This window comes from Marmota flaviventris, chromosome 10 (genome assembly GCF_047511675.1).
Source record: "Marmota flaviventris isolate mMarFla1 chromosome 10, mMarFla1.hap1, whole genome shotgun sequence".
Lineage (NCBI taxonomy): Eukaryota > Metazoa > Chordata > Mammalia > Rodentia > Sciuridae > Marmota > Marmota flaviventris.
In genome coordinates, this window is record NC_092507.1 from 85215962 (window position 1) to 85230840 (window position 14879).

Below are 14879 nucleotides of genomic sequence, written 5' to 3' on the forward strand. Positions count from 1 at the left end.
ATAGTAAAAATGAGATTTGAGGGAAAATTTGATTTTAGAAAAGGATCCAGATTAATAATTGGAGGACTGCCCATCTGTTCTGGGGAGCAGATATGCAGTTCTGACTGATATTTACCACTGCTACTCTCTTGTCTTTAATTTCAGCCAAGATCTGCAGATAAACAAAATTGAAAGCTTTGAGGGTTTGATTTTTTTTTAAGCTTAAATATCCATCCAATAGTAGCAAACTTGGCCCATGCCTAAACAATTCTTGTACTCTCTATTCCCCCCAAGTGTCTCTTTTGAGGATGTAAAAACAAAGATAAACTACACCCAAGTATAATTTCAGACTCTTGAAACTGCTGAGCTTCATCTTGGGATTGGACTCTGGGATTGGGAAGCTAAAAAAAAAAAAAAAAAAAATATATATATATATATATATATATATATATATATATATATATATATGCACACACACACATATATATGTGTGTATATATGTACATACACACACACACACACACGAAAATCTTATTTCATTAGGGCCCCTAAATTTCTGCAAAGGAGAATCCCACAGGGTTCTGTTGGAGGGTTTTACACCAGCTGTAATTTTTCTGGGAGCTGGATGGAGGAGGAAAGCAGGTTCAACCCTTCTTCATAAGACTAACTTAGGCATCAGCCTGTGACTTACCTTGCCTGTGCCCTTGGATAGACCTTGATGAAGGGCTGTTGTAAGACCAGACAATTGAAGTTCCAATCCTGACTTTGCTACTTATTAGCTATGTGGAAAATTACCTCCCTGAACCTGTTGCCTCATTTTTAAATAGGGATAACACATTTATTATTCAGCACCTTGTCCAATAAATAGGATGTAACTCATTTGCCCATAGAGAGTGCTCAGTAAATATTAGCCATTACTATTATTAATAACAGAAACAAAGGAAATTAAACCTTATGTTTAAAGTTTGGTTTGTCTTTTTAAACTCTTCAGCTGTTAATATGAAGGTGTTTGATAGTATCCAAACATGTAATAATGAGGTAGATGGTAATTAGGGTTGACTGCATCCAAATTTAATTAAAGAACTATCCCAGAAAAGAAAACAAAGTCAATTGCAAAGTTTCCTGGTCTCTGCTTCAACCTAAGAGCTTCACTGGGTTTCACTCCTTTTTTCTAAAGGGCAAGGGAACGTCCACGCAGGGTCGGGCTGCCAGCAGTTACAGAACATCTCATCACACTTTCAAAGGCTCACTCCTCTCTCTTGCGTAACTGGTGAGGTCAAAATGGGCACCTTCATGGAAGCCCAGAGTGCCATTTCTGAATGAGGTCCAAGAAAGAACTGCATTCCATAGAAATCCAAGTCAGGCACCAGCAGAGCATGGCACTTGCTGTTTAAAGTGCACTGAGCACTCCTGGAGGGCCAGCTTTTTAATATCATCACCTTAACACCTTTGATTTCTTCATGACCTAAGATTCCAAAGTCTCCAACAAACTGCTACAAATGGGGAGGTGGGAGAGGAGGACAGCCTGATGTAAATTTACCACTATGTGAAGTTCTAAAGTAACTATAGAAGTTTCTATTATTGCTCAAAGCCAAACAGAGGGAGAAAGACAAATAAGTGACTTGGCACTTCTGTCCAACTGAGGTGAGACTCTCTCTCTCCTTGTAATCCTGGAGTGAGAGTGCAGGTGAACTAACTTCCTGCAAACACACACAGACCTACGCATACGGGGACAGCTGTGTGTTGCTGAAGAACAGTCTGATTAAACAGTGCATTGGTTCCCTGTGCCAATCCTGGAAAATAATGAATTGGGTAAGGAACAGTTAATAAGAAAATGTGCCTTGCTAACTGTGCACATTACAACAAAGAGCTGGCAGCTCCTGAAGGAAAAGGGCTTGTGCTGCTGCCGTTCAAACTTGTCAGTCAACTCGTGCCAGCAGCCTCAGCGTCTGCCTCCCCAGCACACCCTCATTACATGTGTCTGTCTGGCCTGATCTGTGCATCTGCTCAGAGACGCTCCTGACAAGTCAGGAATTTCTCCATTTCTCCCTGGTGCAAAGAGTGGATTTCTCCCTGCTTCTCTTCTATCACCTCCGTGCCTCTCCCCAAGGAGGCTCTTTGATTTATGGTAGCTTTGGTCTTCCTTCAGCGTCTGCCTGCTCTTGACTTGTAGAATGGAAGAAGCTGAGCTTGTGAAGGGAAGACTCCAGGCCATCACAGTAAGTCTGCATATGGTTATAACTCATTAAGGTGGTTGCTTAGAGGAACAGCACTGGTTGCTAGCTGTCCCTGTTGCTGAGCCCCCCTCAGTGGATAAACAGATCCCTCAGCCTTCATGAATGCATCTCTGCTTCTCTTAACCCTTGTGACCCTTTATAACTCTTGGGCTTTAGAACCTGAGTTCAGGGCAAATGTTCCTGATTTTCACAGACAGTTTCTATGTTTTAAACAACAATCAAAAGCTTTTAAGGCAGTCTGGTTAACTATCATTCGGCTTCTGTGTACACCTTAAAAATACTGTTTCTCCTTTAATTTCTAATTGACAGGCATTAGATCAAAAAGCAGGTCCCCAGCTTGGAAACTTTTTAAAGCAATGAATGCAGCAAAAAGTTTGGATTTTTTAAAAGGGGAGGAGAAAAAGAATTAAAACAAATGATCTGAAACTTTTTATTTGTAGTGTCATAGTATGTTCCAGAAAGCCTAACAATTAAAATGAAAGTTGGTATATTTAAGCTAAGCATTGAACAAGAGAAAAGTAGGTAAAAGCATGTATCAGATTAATTCTCAGAGATCAGTTTCCAGTACAGTCATAAACTGAATAAGATCCTGATAGAGGAATGTGGTGCATGCAATGGATTTGGAAAATATTTCGTTAATGCCGGGAAGAAAAATAGTGCATTTTTTATGCTTGTTCTGGGAAAGAGTCAAAGAAACAAATGGATTACTTTTCTTAAATGATTCAGCTATTTAAAAAAAAACTTTTTAAACACTGCACTTGGCAGTAACCTGGAAATTCATAACACAATCATTTATCATTAGTTGCAACTTTTAATACACTTTTTTTTACGGGGGAAAAAACCTTGAAAATCAACACCTAATTTCTCATATTTTTTTGCCACTGAAATTAGCTGTCAGGAAGAAATGAGTACTTTTTAAAAAACTGATACTTAATCAGTGTGGGTAAGGAGGATGTTTTTCTTGTCTCTTCAAATTCTCATAGCAAAACTAATAATTCAAATTCTCATAGCATAACTAATTTAAGATTTTTATGAAATAGATACAGTGTCTTAGTTCCACCTAGGAAGGATTCAATACGTTAAAATGTTTTCTTAGCCAGTGGTAAGGAACCAGGAGTCCATTGATAAGGCTGGCACTCTTCCATAAGATAATACTTTTTTTACATGTCTAACTTCTAATCATTATATTTCCTTTCTTCAGAAATCGTTGGCTTGGGTTGTTGTTTGTTTTGTTTTGCTGTTAAAACCCCACCACCATTTCAGCTGTCCTGCTTGAAAGGACAGGAACTCCCCTCTGTTGTTTTTGGCATGGATCTTTTACATTACAGCTGTCGTCTAAAGGTTGCTTTACTGGACTATGTGAGATGTATGATCACAAGCTCTTTAGAATGCTTCTGTCTCTTAATGAAATGAAATCATGTCCTCAATGAAATGTAAAAATAGATGCTTCTGTATTTTCCTTTTTGATTTGGGGCATACCCTAGGTTAAGCCTGTACTACCTCCAGTGCACCTTAAAACTCATACTGAAGTAGCACATGTTCCAAAGATATGGCTGCATGCAGTTATCCAGGAAGACTAGGAATTTTCACTGAGGGTCCAAATGCAAGCAGGATCCTAATAAGTTAAAAGCAGTCCAGGGGGTAGTAAGTTCCTAAATATACAGACACATGGATTTTTTTGATGATTAAAAAAAAAAAAAGAACTAATTTTTGGATTATTCCATTAACCTAAACACACCCAGTAGAAAGAATTAAGCAAAATTTCAAAGGTCACAAAGTACTTGTAGCTTAGAAGTAATATACTTGTATAAAAGTTGTAGGGAAAAATGGAAAAACTTTATGGGAACAAATTCCCATTCGCCTACACCTCACCAGGCTAAATCCAGTCACATTGGTCATCACCTAGAGGGGAAATGGAGCAGTAGTGTGTCCATGGAAACAACACACCAACCTCCTCCCTCCTGGGGCCCTGAAAGTGCCAGCTTTCTCCACCCTGGCCTTACCCAGGAAACCACCTCACTATTCCCTTTCTTCCTGGGAAAATGAAAATATATGGTATCCAGGAAGCTTGCAAGGATTATTTCATTTTTGGAAGTACTTATAATCTTCACAGTCTCTGACCTAGACTAACACTCAGAGGCAATCCTCTCATCTTAACCATTTTCCTACACTGAAATAACTTCCATGTACTTCAAGAAAAAAAATCAGAAGGCAATTGCCTAATGTACCAAGACACACCAACTCACAGACTGCACCTTGGAAGAAAAAAAAAAAAAAACTTTAAAACTCTAAGATCTGTTTGAATTATAATCTCTGCTCATCTATTTATTCCACCTGGTTTCAAGTGCCTTAAAAGTCATGATTTCCACTTTTCAAAGAACTGAAAAAATAAACGTATAGGTCTATAATTTGACAGAAACAAGTGACGAGCTTCCTCTAAAAATAAAAATAAATTAAGTACATGGAATATGGCACTTGGGCTCTCTAATTGAAAATTAAATTACTGTAGTGATGCCATTCATTTCTTGTATTTGTAAAGTGAACTTTAGACTAGTCAGAAGTCTTCTTGAAGATTTAAAGACAGTGAAGGCAAAAATTATAAAACTACACAGAAACAATTGTTTAAAAGAAAGTACTTCAGTGTAGGAGTACCAAATATACACTCTACTTAATTACTTACTTTGATCTTCTTTCTTCATTACTTCATCCATGCACCGACTCTTCCCTTAGCAAATTTGTGGTCAAAATACCCCTTTGCCAAAGAGTTCAGTTTGCACCTATATTTTTTAAAAAGGACTGCTTCAAACTGATTAAATATTATTTTTCATGCCTAAAAAGTCTCCTGAGGCTATATTCAAGTTAGTACATATTTTAATAAATAGCTGATTCTGATATAAAGGGAGAGCTATTGAAGTCATAATTTGAAATTCACTTGTAAGGTCGTTAGAACTAATGATATCAATGTCTTCAGCATTTTGAAAGAAGTGGGATGAAGGCTTGAATGTGTCCCCACAGAATCTCTAAAGAATTCTGTAGAAGTAAGCATGAAGAATAGTAAAAAAGGCCTGGGTAGATTCCCCTCAGAGAGATCTTTTTAGGATGACCACTCTATGTGCTCTTGACATCCTCCTCCACAAGGAACACCTTGTCTTATCTCTCCTCCTATGGGGACATTGGAAAAGACTGTTCCTAATATGGAAATGTTCAAACTGGAAAACTCCTGGTTCTGAAACTATCTAGAAATCACAGACTTGCAGAAACAGTTCTGTTCCAGGGTTGAGCTGAGATGAATTCTGAGAATTAGAATCAATTTGCAGAGAACAGAATCAACTGAGCAGGCAGGTAACAAGATAGCTGCCATTTGTAGTCTCATCAAGGCCTACCTTTAACCATTAGGGATGTGTTTATCAACTCATTCTTTTATGGGTGGGTTATTATGTTTGGCAAAGAAATGTGACGTAGGACATTGGGGGGGGGGCTTTGCTCAATTAATCATTGTTAAGCACTTCCTATGTGTGGAGCCTTATGCATTTATATGAAAGAAGAGAAATAGAGAGCCTTGGGAACCTCCCAAGTGAAGGTGGGAGTGGGTGGCAATTTTAAGAGGAGTGGTCAGGGTGTGCTTCACAGATGGGGTAACAAATGAACATAGCTATAAGGGAGGGGGCACTCTGACAAAAGTTAGACAACAGTAGAAATCACAAGTAGAAACACCTGCCTACAACTGCCTTCCTTTGGAAAGGAGCAACAGAAAGTCCTGAACCTGGAATTTGAGCAATAGAGCAACATTTGCCAACCAAAGCTGCTCAAGAGAAAAACAAACAAACAACAATTGCAGCAACAAAAAAACTCACATTTCCCTGGATCCACACCCTATTTCTTTCCACTCCCAAAGAATGTTTTTTTTTTTTTTTTACTTGTAAATACAGGAATTTAGGAGGCAGGAAGTTTTTGACATAAAACAGAAATCTTCCCTTTCAAAGACCCATATTATAATAATAACATAAACGCAGATGGGTTCTAATTATTCTAACATGGGTTCCCTTCACCTCATCTCCTTCTCTTTTGGTCAATATTTGAGATCTTCTTAAAGTCAATAAAACATCTTATGACCCAAAGACAGAACCTGCTACAGAATTCTCAGGGCCTGTACACAGTGAAAATGCAGCAACATTTGTTCAAAAAATATGCAAAATTTCAGGATGGTGACACCAAAGCCTAAAACTAAGAGCTGGGCCCATCTGAGCATGGTGCCCCATGTGATTTTGCAGGTCACTTGCCCAAGAAGCCAACCCTGCCTCTGTATTCTAGGCCAGCCATATGTATTTCTTCCTATTCATTCTACCTGCACAAACAAAAGAGTGAAACAAGAACAAGCTAGCCTGGACCACTACTTTTGCTTGGACCATTGTATTATGTAGAGTTCTAAGAACTTCTTAAAGCACTACCAGTGGTTAAGAGTGTGCATAATGAACCATTGTTACATACCATGTCTCATAGTTAAGACAAAGATACAAAAACAACTTCTAATTTGTCATGAGCATTCAAAGACATCCACAGGAAGATGGTAAATGAAGATGTAGCAATCTCCTCAATAAAGAAGCCCTATGCCAGAATATTCAAACAATAACGCTAGGCAAAATTTCCACAGTGCTGTACCAAGATTACATGTTTCTTCCAGAGAGGGAAAGATTTCTTCAAATAAATGTGCTGTGCCACATTTCTTTGCCAAACATAATAGCCCACCCATAAAAGAGACCATATGACCAGGTATAATAATTTTGATAGCTCATTAAGGAAACTGCTTTGATAACATGGGAAGGTTTTTCCAGTGTGCTACAGAATGATAATATTACTTCACTAGATACTCCACTGAAAAAGATCACCATGAACTTTCTGAACATTACAGAATGGTCAAAAAATAATCTGCTTCTTTAGAAAACTGTGTTAAAACAAATTAAAGTCTAAATGTTTAACTGAAGTCTAAGCAAATGGAGCACCTAAAACAGGACTTCCTAATTCCCAATTTCCAGTCTCAAACCATCTAGCCTTTTTAAAAATAAAAATATTTAAAATCACTTAAACTGCAGTGATGTCATTTCATGGAGAGACTCTGTGAAAATTGACTGCATTAAGAAGTTCCCTCACCCAGAACAGCGTGGGATGAACATTTTCCTAAAACACCAAGTCGACGGAGAGTGAGAGCTGTCCTTAGCTTTTCCGTAAAATCCTAAGGACTAAGAGGAGTCAGTCAGGCCATTTAAGACATGGAACTGGGTTATCCTCTGAAGCTCTGAATGGAAATAAAAACTGGCTTCTGTCCTAAGCAGCATGTTTTCAGTGTATCATTGCATCAGTCATCGACAGGGTGATTCGGTGCAGTAAGAGGAGCTGTGACAGCTGTTCCTTAATGGATCTGTGCTAACAAACCTAGAATATAAAGTGCATCTCTTAAGCAGAAGAATTCTAAGATTACTAAGATTACTAATTCTAAGATTATTGACAACAATAACAACACCTATTCTTCCACAGCATTTAGGCTTTAAAAAAATGTTCACAATTATTATCTCATGTGTCCAAAGAGTCCTATGATTATTATGACTATTTTCAACAACAAATGTTGCCATCTCCATTGGACATGTGGAAAATCTAAGACCAAGGATGATTAGTTAAATGGTAGAACATCTTCCGTTTGTCAGATTTTCTGACCACAACATCCCAATAAACTCTTATAAACATCAAAACTGCAACCCTCACCCGACTCAGAATTTCCTTTGATTTCTGTGGCTTACTTTTATGGATAGAGTTTGAAGTGGAGCAAGGAGAAGAACCTTTAGAGGTTCTGCTTCTCTTAATCACATTTTCTAACTCAAATCAGACCTCCACTGCAGTCCCCCCCACCTCCCTTAACCTGCCAGGAGTAGAAGTGGGCAAAAGAGAATGTGTTGCCATTGCAGAAGTGTCTGTTATTTTTCTTAAAAGGACTGAGATGGAATCCAAGTCATTTTTCAAATCTTGCAATATTGAAAGACCTAGTCACATCCTCCCTATCTGTCTCCATTGCACAGTCTCTAGCCTCCAGCCAGGACTTCTTAATACCAAGACCTCTTAGCATCTCTCACAGTTCTCCAACCATGAGCTCAGCACTAGCTGAGCTGGGGCACCAATATCATCATGTGGATGGGCAAATGAAGTAATGAACAATTACAGTCAAGCTGAGAAGGGGAAACACTAATGATTGACCTGCTAACAGATCGCTTTTACACTAAAAATCAGGTCAAGCTTACTGTCACCCCTTAATAACTGAAGGGTTTGTTTTGTGTTTGTTTTTTATCCTTGTTCTATTTTGTCACTATTCATTAAAATAAATGAGAAAAGATAATAAAAGAGTAGAACACAAACTGGACTTCATTTGGAGCTCTCTTAGAATTTATTGTAAGGTCGGGAAAGAAGACTAAAAGTACAGAATGAAATGAGATTTAGAAAGTTTTTGTTTTTTGACTTATTGTGATAACCACCATGCCCAATTTCCATGGCTACTTAAGAAATAGGGTATTTTAAAGTTAGATTCACAAAATACCATATGACCAAGAGAAAACAGAAAGTCTCTGTTTATATTCCTATGTTCTTCACTCCATGCTTAGGACCTATGCACTCAGCTTCTCCTGGAATGCTTCCAATACCAGGGAGATCCACACCCTATTCCATTTGAGAACAGCATTCTGGGTTAAGATTTCTGACAGGATGTGCTAGAATCTGGTTTCCTTCACCTTTCACCCAACTATCATGGCTCCAACTACTGGTGCTTATATAACTTCATTTTCTGGATTCTGATCATTTGATCATAGGCACATTCTAAACACTCTCTAAAATGTCAGTATCACTGTTAAAAGTTGGTGCTGAGAGTTGAACAGGACCCTTACCAGGACAGAGTCCCTTATTTTGGAAATTGTATTTCTGTTGATATATTTGGTAAGCAATAAGGTGCATAAAAATTATCACCGGTGAAGCTACAGAAAATTAGGCTTAACTCAAGTTCCACCACTGGGTCAAATGTATGACTTAAGAAAATTAAACACTCTAGTCCTCAGCTTCAGGGTCTCTGAAGTTAAGAATAAGAATCAATTAAGTTCAGCTGTCATATGCACAATGAATATACAAAAATCAATAGTTTTCTTAAAAGCAATAATTACTCAGAAATATAATGTGAAAATATCCCATTTTCAGTAGCTATAATTTTTTTTAAATGTTAAAACTTAAAAATAATACTAGTAAGGAAATATGCCAGGTTTACTTGAAGATATTTTTATACTTTTACATCTTCTGAGGATATTTATAATCAAACTTTGCTAAGCAGAATAATATATGTGACCAGAAAGGCAACTGTTCCTGGACAGGTAGTTTGAATTCAGAAAAGTTGTCATAGACTTCCAAATTTATTCTAAGTTTAATGAAATTTTAATCAAAATTTCTAAAAAAGCATTCTTATTCACTTCTGGTTAAAGCCAAAATCCCTAAAAACAGGACAATTTGGCAAATGATATAAGAAATCAAAAAAACTTTTTTATACTTTGATGCAGAATTTCATTACAAGGAACTTATGCCAAAGACAAATAAAAGATGTACACAGACATGGACATCCTAAGATGTTCATAATAATTCTATCAAGGTGTGTAGTTTTCTTGGTTTATTTGGTTGGTTAGCTGGAATTTCTTTTGTTGTTGTTGTTTTAAATTTGGTGGAGAGTGAGGAGAGATAAGGAATTGGTTGGATTTTCAGTTTGGTTTCTATTAGAATCAAATAAAATAAATCCAATGTTCATTTGGAAAAATAAATTATTATTGTTAATCAAGAGTTTCTTATAAGAACAATAAAAGAATACTTGCCCAACTCTATCTTCCTACAGGCCACTGGTATAAAAAAGCATTAAAAACACTCACCTTCAAATAAATATTCTTTTCTGCTCACATTTTCACAAATTTGTATGGCATAAAAACTTTTTCAAAAGCCATGCAGAACCAAGGCACACTGCTTTCCTGTGACCTAGATTTACCTCACTGATATTTAGGGACAATTAAATAAATTGATACATTTATGCATTTGAAGTGGTTCCTAAAACATTAAAAGCTCTCGATTAAGGCTGGGCACAATGGCACACACCTGCAATCCCAGTGGCTCAGAAGGCTGAAGCAGTAGCATCACAAGTTCAAGGCCAGCCTCAGAAACTTAGTGAGGCCCTAGGTAACTTAGTGAAATCCTGTCACAAAATAAAAAATAAAAAAGGGCTGGGGATGTGGCTCAGTGGTTAAGCACCACTGGGTTCAATCCCTGGTGCTAAAGAAGAAGTACTCAATCAATATTAGCCATTATTACAAACATCAAAATCTTCATCATCTGCAAATCTTGAAATAATTAAGATTCAAGAACAAAATTTCAAGTCTTTGTTTTTTACTTTCTGTTATTGTTTTGGTGGTGCTAAGGATTCAACTAAGGTTCTTAAGCATGGTAGGCAAGTACTTTACCACTTAACTACATCCTAGCCCTAAATCTTTGTTTTTAATAATCAAACCCTACCTCCTAGACATGCCTCTCTAAATACAACATTATAAATACAATTCATTCTATAACTTTGCCAGGGATTAACCCACAAATCCCACCAGTCTTTTGTAATTCATTTTTACCCTCTTCCAGAAATTGGGGCATTTGTCCCTTTCAATCTTCTATCTTTTTGCTCTATCCGAGATTCCAAAGAAATTACACAACAATATTCTTCTGCCATGTCTATAAATTTTTCTTCTCCCTGGAACAAAGCTCATCGGAGACCGAAGAGCAGCTCTGTCTCAGAGAGTTTACTTCCTCTTGGGTGTTAATTTCCCTTTAAGTGTGTTGGTTCCATCCTTCCCAGGATCAAGATTACTCTCCTTAATCAAAACTGTAGGAACAAAATAGAAGTGGAATAGTTCTATTTTGCTTCTGTTATTTTAGTATTGCATTGCACTATTCATCTCAGCAATAGTTTTACTGCTTTAAACATTCTGCTATAAGCATCTCTCTCACACATACACACCACCACCCTCACCCCCCCACCCTCACCCCCACCCCACCCCCACCACCACCACCATGCTTTTGTGACATTAGTGCTTTTCATGTACCATCTTCTCTTCACTCTGGATATTTACTTTATTTACAGCATTAAGAATAGGTGCAACCCTCTTATCTTAAGTCTAAGTTACATGAGCTCATTGAGAAGGTCCCAGTTAGATTTAAACTATGTGGCTTGGTTTTTTTAATGGTACCTTCCTTTTTTTTAATCTGAGTTTTTGTTTTGTTTTGTTTTGTTTTTGTACGAGGATTGAACCCAGGGCTGCTCAACCACTGAGCCACATCCCCAGCCCATTTTTACATTTTGTTTAGAGACACGGTCTCACTGAGTTGCTAAGTGCCCCGCTAAATTGCTGAGGCTGGCTTTGAACTCATGATCCTCCAGCCTCAACCTCCTGAGATTACAGCTTCAGCCTGTTGGGATTACAGGCATGTACCACCGTACCCAGCTCATTTTTAATTGTGTATCTGTGGTTTCATTTGTAAATGGCCCATGACTCATAATTTATCTTCCCTCTAGAAATATTTGTTTCTTCTTCAAGAATTTTTTAAAAGAATTTTGGCTGGTTGAATTCTTTCATGATTGCTCTAACTGGCTTTTAAAAATTTTTTTAATCCATCTAGGAAAGCGTGCCTGTACCCGCTTTCTGGTTGGGTGATATCTAGTGTAACAGTAGCAGGCTTCTGTTTTTCTTTACTTTTTTCTAAATGCCCACAACCGGCTTTGCCTTTCCTTTGTGGAAACAGGAGAACCAAAAAGAGACCTGAGACTGGAAATTAAGGCTCTGCTACTAAACACCCTACTAAGCAAATCACTTCATCTCTCAGTGCCTTAAACTCTTAGGTGTAAAATGAAGTATGTGGACATGTGAAAACTGAAACTCTTGACAATTTGTAATACCAGAGCACCACGACTGTGTCTAAATCCCTGTGAGGAAAGCACGTGCCTTTCCATTGTTCATTTCAGTCTTGTGGCCTATTATAAATAATATCTGACCCTGAAATAAGCTTCCATGTGGGCCTCCTTCCTCCCTTACTCCTTAAACGTGACTGTGTCATAGGATATCTGACATTAGCCCCTCCTTTTCTTTTCATAAAAGTGTCTCTTATCATGGTCTCATCTATTCCTTTCAACACCTACCCCCCTTTAGCTCTAGCTCTGACTCTTCATCTCTCTCCATCCAACATCTCCATCCAACCAGAAAGCTCCACCATTTTGTCCCAGAGACACCTCAAACTTATTTTGGATCCATCATCATACATCCTCAACTGGTTCCTCCTCCTCTCAAATTCCTATATCTATCAAGAGATTCTGTCTTCCTGTCAGTTACATCAACATGGAAGCCCTGTGTTCCCTTTGGACTTTCCCTCTCGCTTATCCACATGTCCTCAGTGGCCAAGTCCTGACAATTTTAATGCCTTGCACTCTTGGACATTCATGTCCTCTGCATCTTCTTTCCAAGTACTCATGAATTCTGCTTTGTCAAGTAGTCTAACTGATCACCCCTTCAGGTTCTCACTCTTTAATACCTACTAGGCAGTGAGGCTGTATTTCACATCTTAAAACATGGTGATAAGCCTATTATTCTTTTATCCCTGAAAATGGCTCATTGCTCCTCCCTATCTAATACATAAATAAGTTCCAAACCCCTGTCATGCTATTCAGTACTCTCTATTAAGAATCTATCCCCATCCTGTTATTCTTAGTTATTTCCTGCTATTCCCTGTATGGCAATTTAGATTCCAGACTTGCTGTTCCAAATAGTATCCCAATGTTCTAGTTCCAGGCCCTTGACCTGAATGCCCTTTCTCCCCACTCCCAGCCTTAGCAACTACCCAGGATGCCCACTCATATGCCATTCCAAAGCTTCTCCTAACCACATCAGCTGGAAGCAACTTCTCCCTGTCTCCCCTCAACCCTCATAGCACCTTTCTTGTACCTTAACAATGAATGACAGCTATCACTATATTTCTCTGACCACAGTCAATTGCACAAGTAATTTTCTTTCTTCTTGAGACCAGATCTCTTTGAGGGAAGCTTCTCTTTCTGAATAATTTTTAAACACTGTAGAAGTCTTTTTTTTTTTTTTTTTTTGGTACCAAGATTGAACTCTGGGGCACTCGATCCCTGAGCCACATCCCCAGCCCTATGTTATATTTTATTTAAAACCAGGGTCTCACTGAGTTGTTTAGTACCTTGCTTTTGCTGAGGTTGGCTTTGAACTCGTGATCCTCCGGCCTCGACCTCCTGAACTGCTGGGATTACAGGCATGTGCCATCTTACTGGGCTAAGCACTGTAAAACTCTTAATGTTGCCATAAATATAGAGTTGTACCTAATTATTGGATAAATTAATAACAAAGTAACACGGAATAAATCCTGCCCTCTTGACTGAATCAGGCATGTTCAATACTAAAATCAATAATACTTCCTAAGTTATTAATAATTTCTAAGTATTGTGATCAAGGTAATATCTTTGGATTCTAGATGATGGCAATAACTTTATAGTTGTACAAGATGCATAAATTAATTTTCCAAATAAGAGGAAGCTTTTCACAGAATTGGAATTTGTGGTTATCAACTGCTAAAATAGAGTGACAGACAAGTAAATGTTTAAGTAATTGATTGTTTTATGGTAATTGATCACTGAAGAAGTAAACAACAATATAAATTATTCAAAATTGTTACATTAATAAATATCTGATGTGCTAGGTCACAACAGCTATCTACAGAGGTGCTCTACATTCTGGGGAAATTTGGGGAAGCAGATGGCATTTCACCTGTGTTTCATGATCATTTGAGAAGGAATTAGCTGATTTTGATAACTTCTGGTACGCTGGCAATAGAGCTAGATATAAAACTTAGTTTGTACTGCCGTATTGAAAATAAATTATTGTGATAATATTTTTCAATAATACTTATAGATGCCTATCAAATTTGGCAAAGGATAATAACTTATTGCTGATGGATATCTTATGAGGGAAAAGTATTCCTATCTTAAAATAGGATTATGTCTATAACATTATGAAATTATCTTCCCACTTACCTAGACCAATAGAAAAGAGGCATCATGTTACCTCTAAGTGACAAAACACTGGTATTCCTTAGCAACCCTTGCATAAGCCTTGTGTTGCCAAAACAACCCGAAGGCTCTGCTTTTAACCACAGCTTTCATTACCTGATTACTAGCCCTAGGATGAAACCAGCCCAAACAGGCAACCAACAGGGTAGGAAAGTATTGCTGAGTTTCATAGTCACTCTCCCCAACCATACTGTACTCTTTTTTCTGGGCTATTTGTGAAGCCAGATAGATACAGCATCATGTGTAGAGAGCTGAAAATGCTCTCCCTTCTAATAAGAGGTCCCACTGTTGCTCCCTGTCCTGAAGCTGCCTTCAGGCCTTGGGGCTTGGTAATGCAGATGACGATAAAGGAGGTTGTGACTAGCTTAACTAACTTCCTGCTTGAGGAAGTGGTGCAGGGACTTGGCTAAATTGCCTGGGATTGGAACATGGCTCTGCCATGTCTTATTTATGCAAACTTAGATGAGTTAGTGTGCCCT

The 14879-nt window shown here is 37.9% G+C and overlaps 1 protein-coding gene across 1 annotated transcript in view; it reads left to right on the forward strand.

Moving 5' to 3' along the window:
- Nucleotides 1-1349: 1349 nt before the first annotated feature.
- The window catches only part of Palmd (palmdelphin), a 46158-nt gene continuing 32628 nt past the window's right edge, over nt 1350-14879 (forward strand). Inside the window, exon 1 of the mRNA XM_027935224.3 lies at nt 1350-2198. Within this exon, the coding sequence (XP_027791025.3) occupies nt 2154-2198 (45 nt within the window). The 5' untranslated portion in view covers nt 1350-2153. The remainder of the gene's footprint in view (nt 2199-14879) is intronic.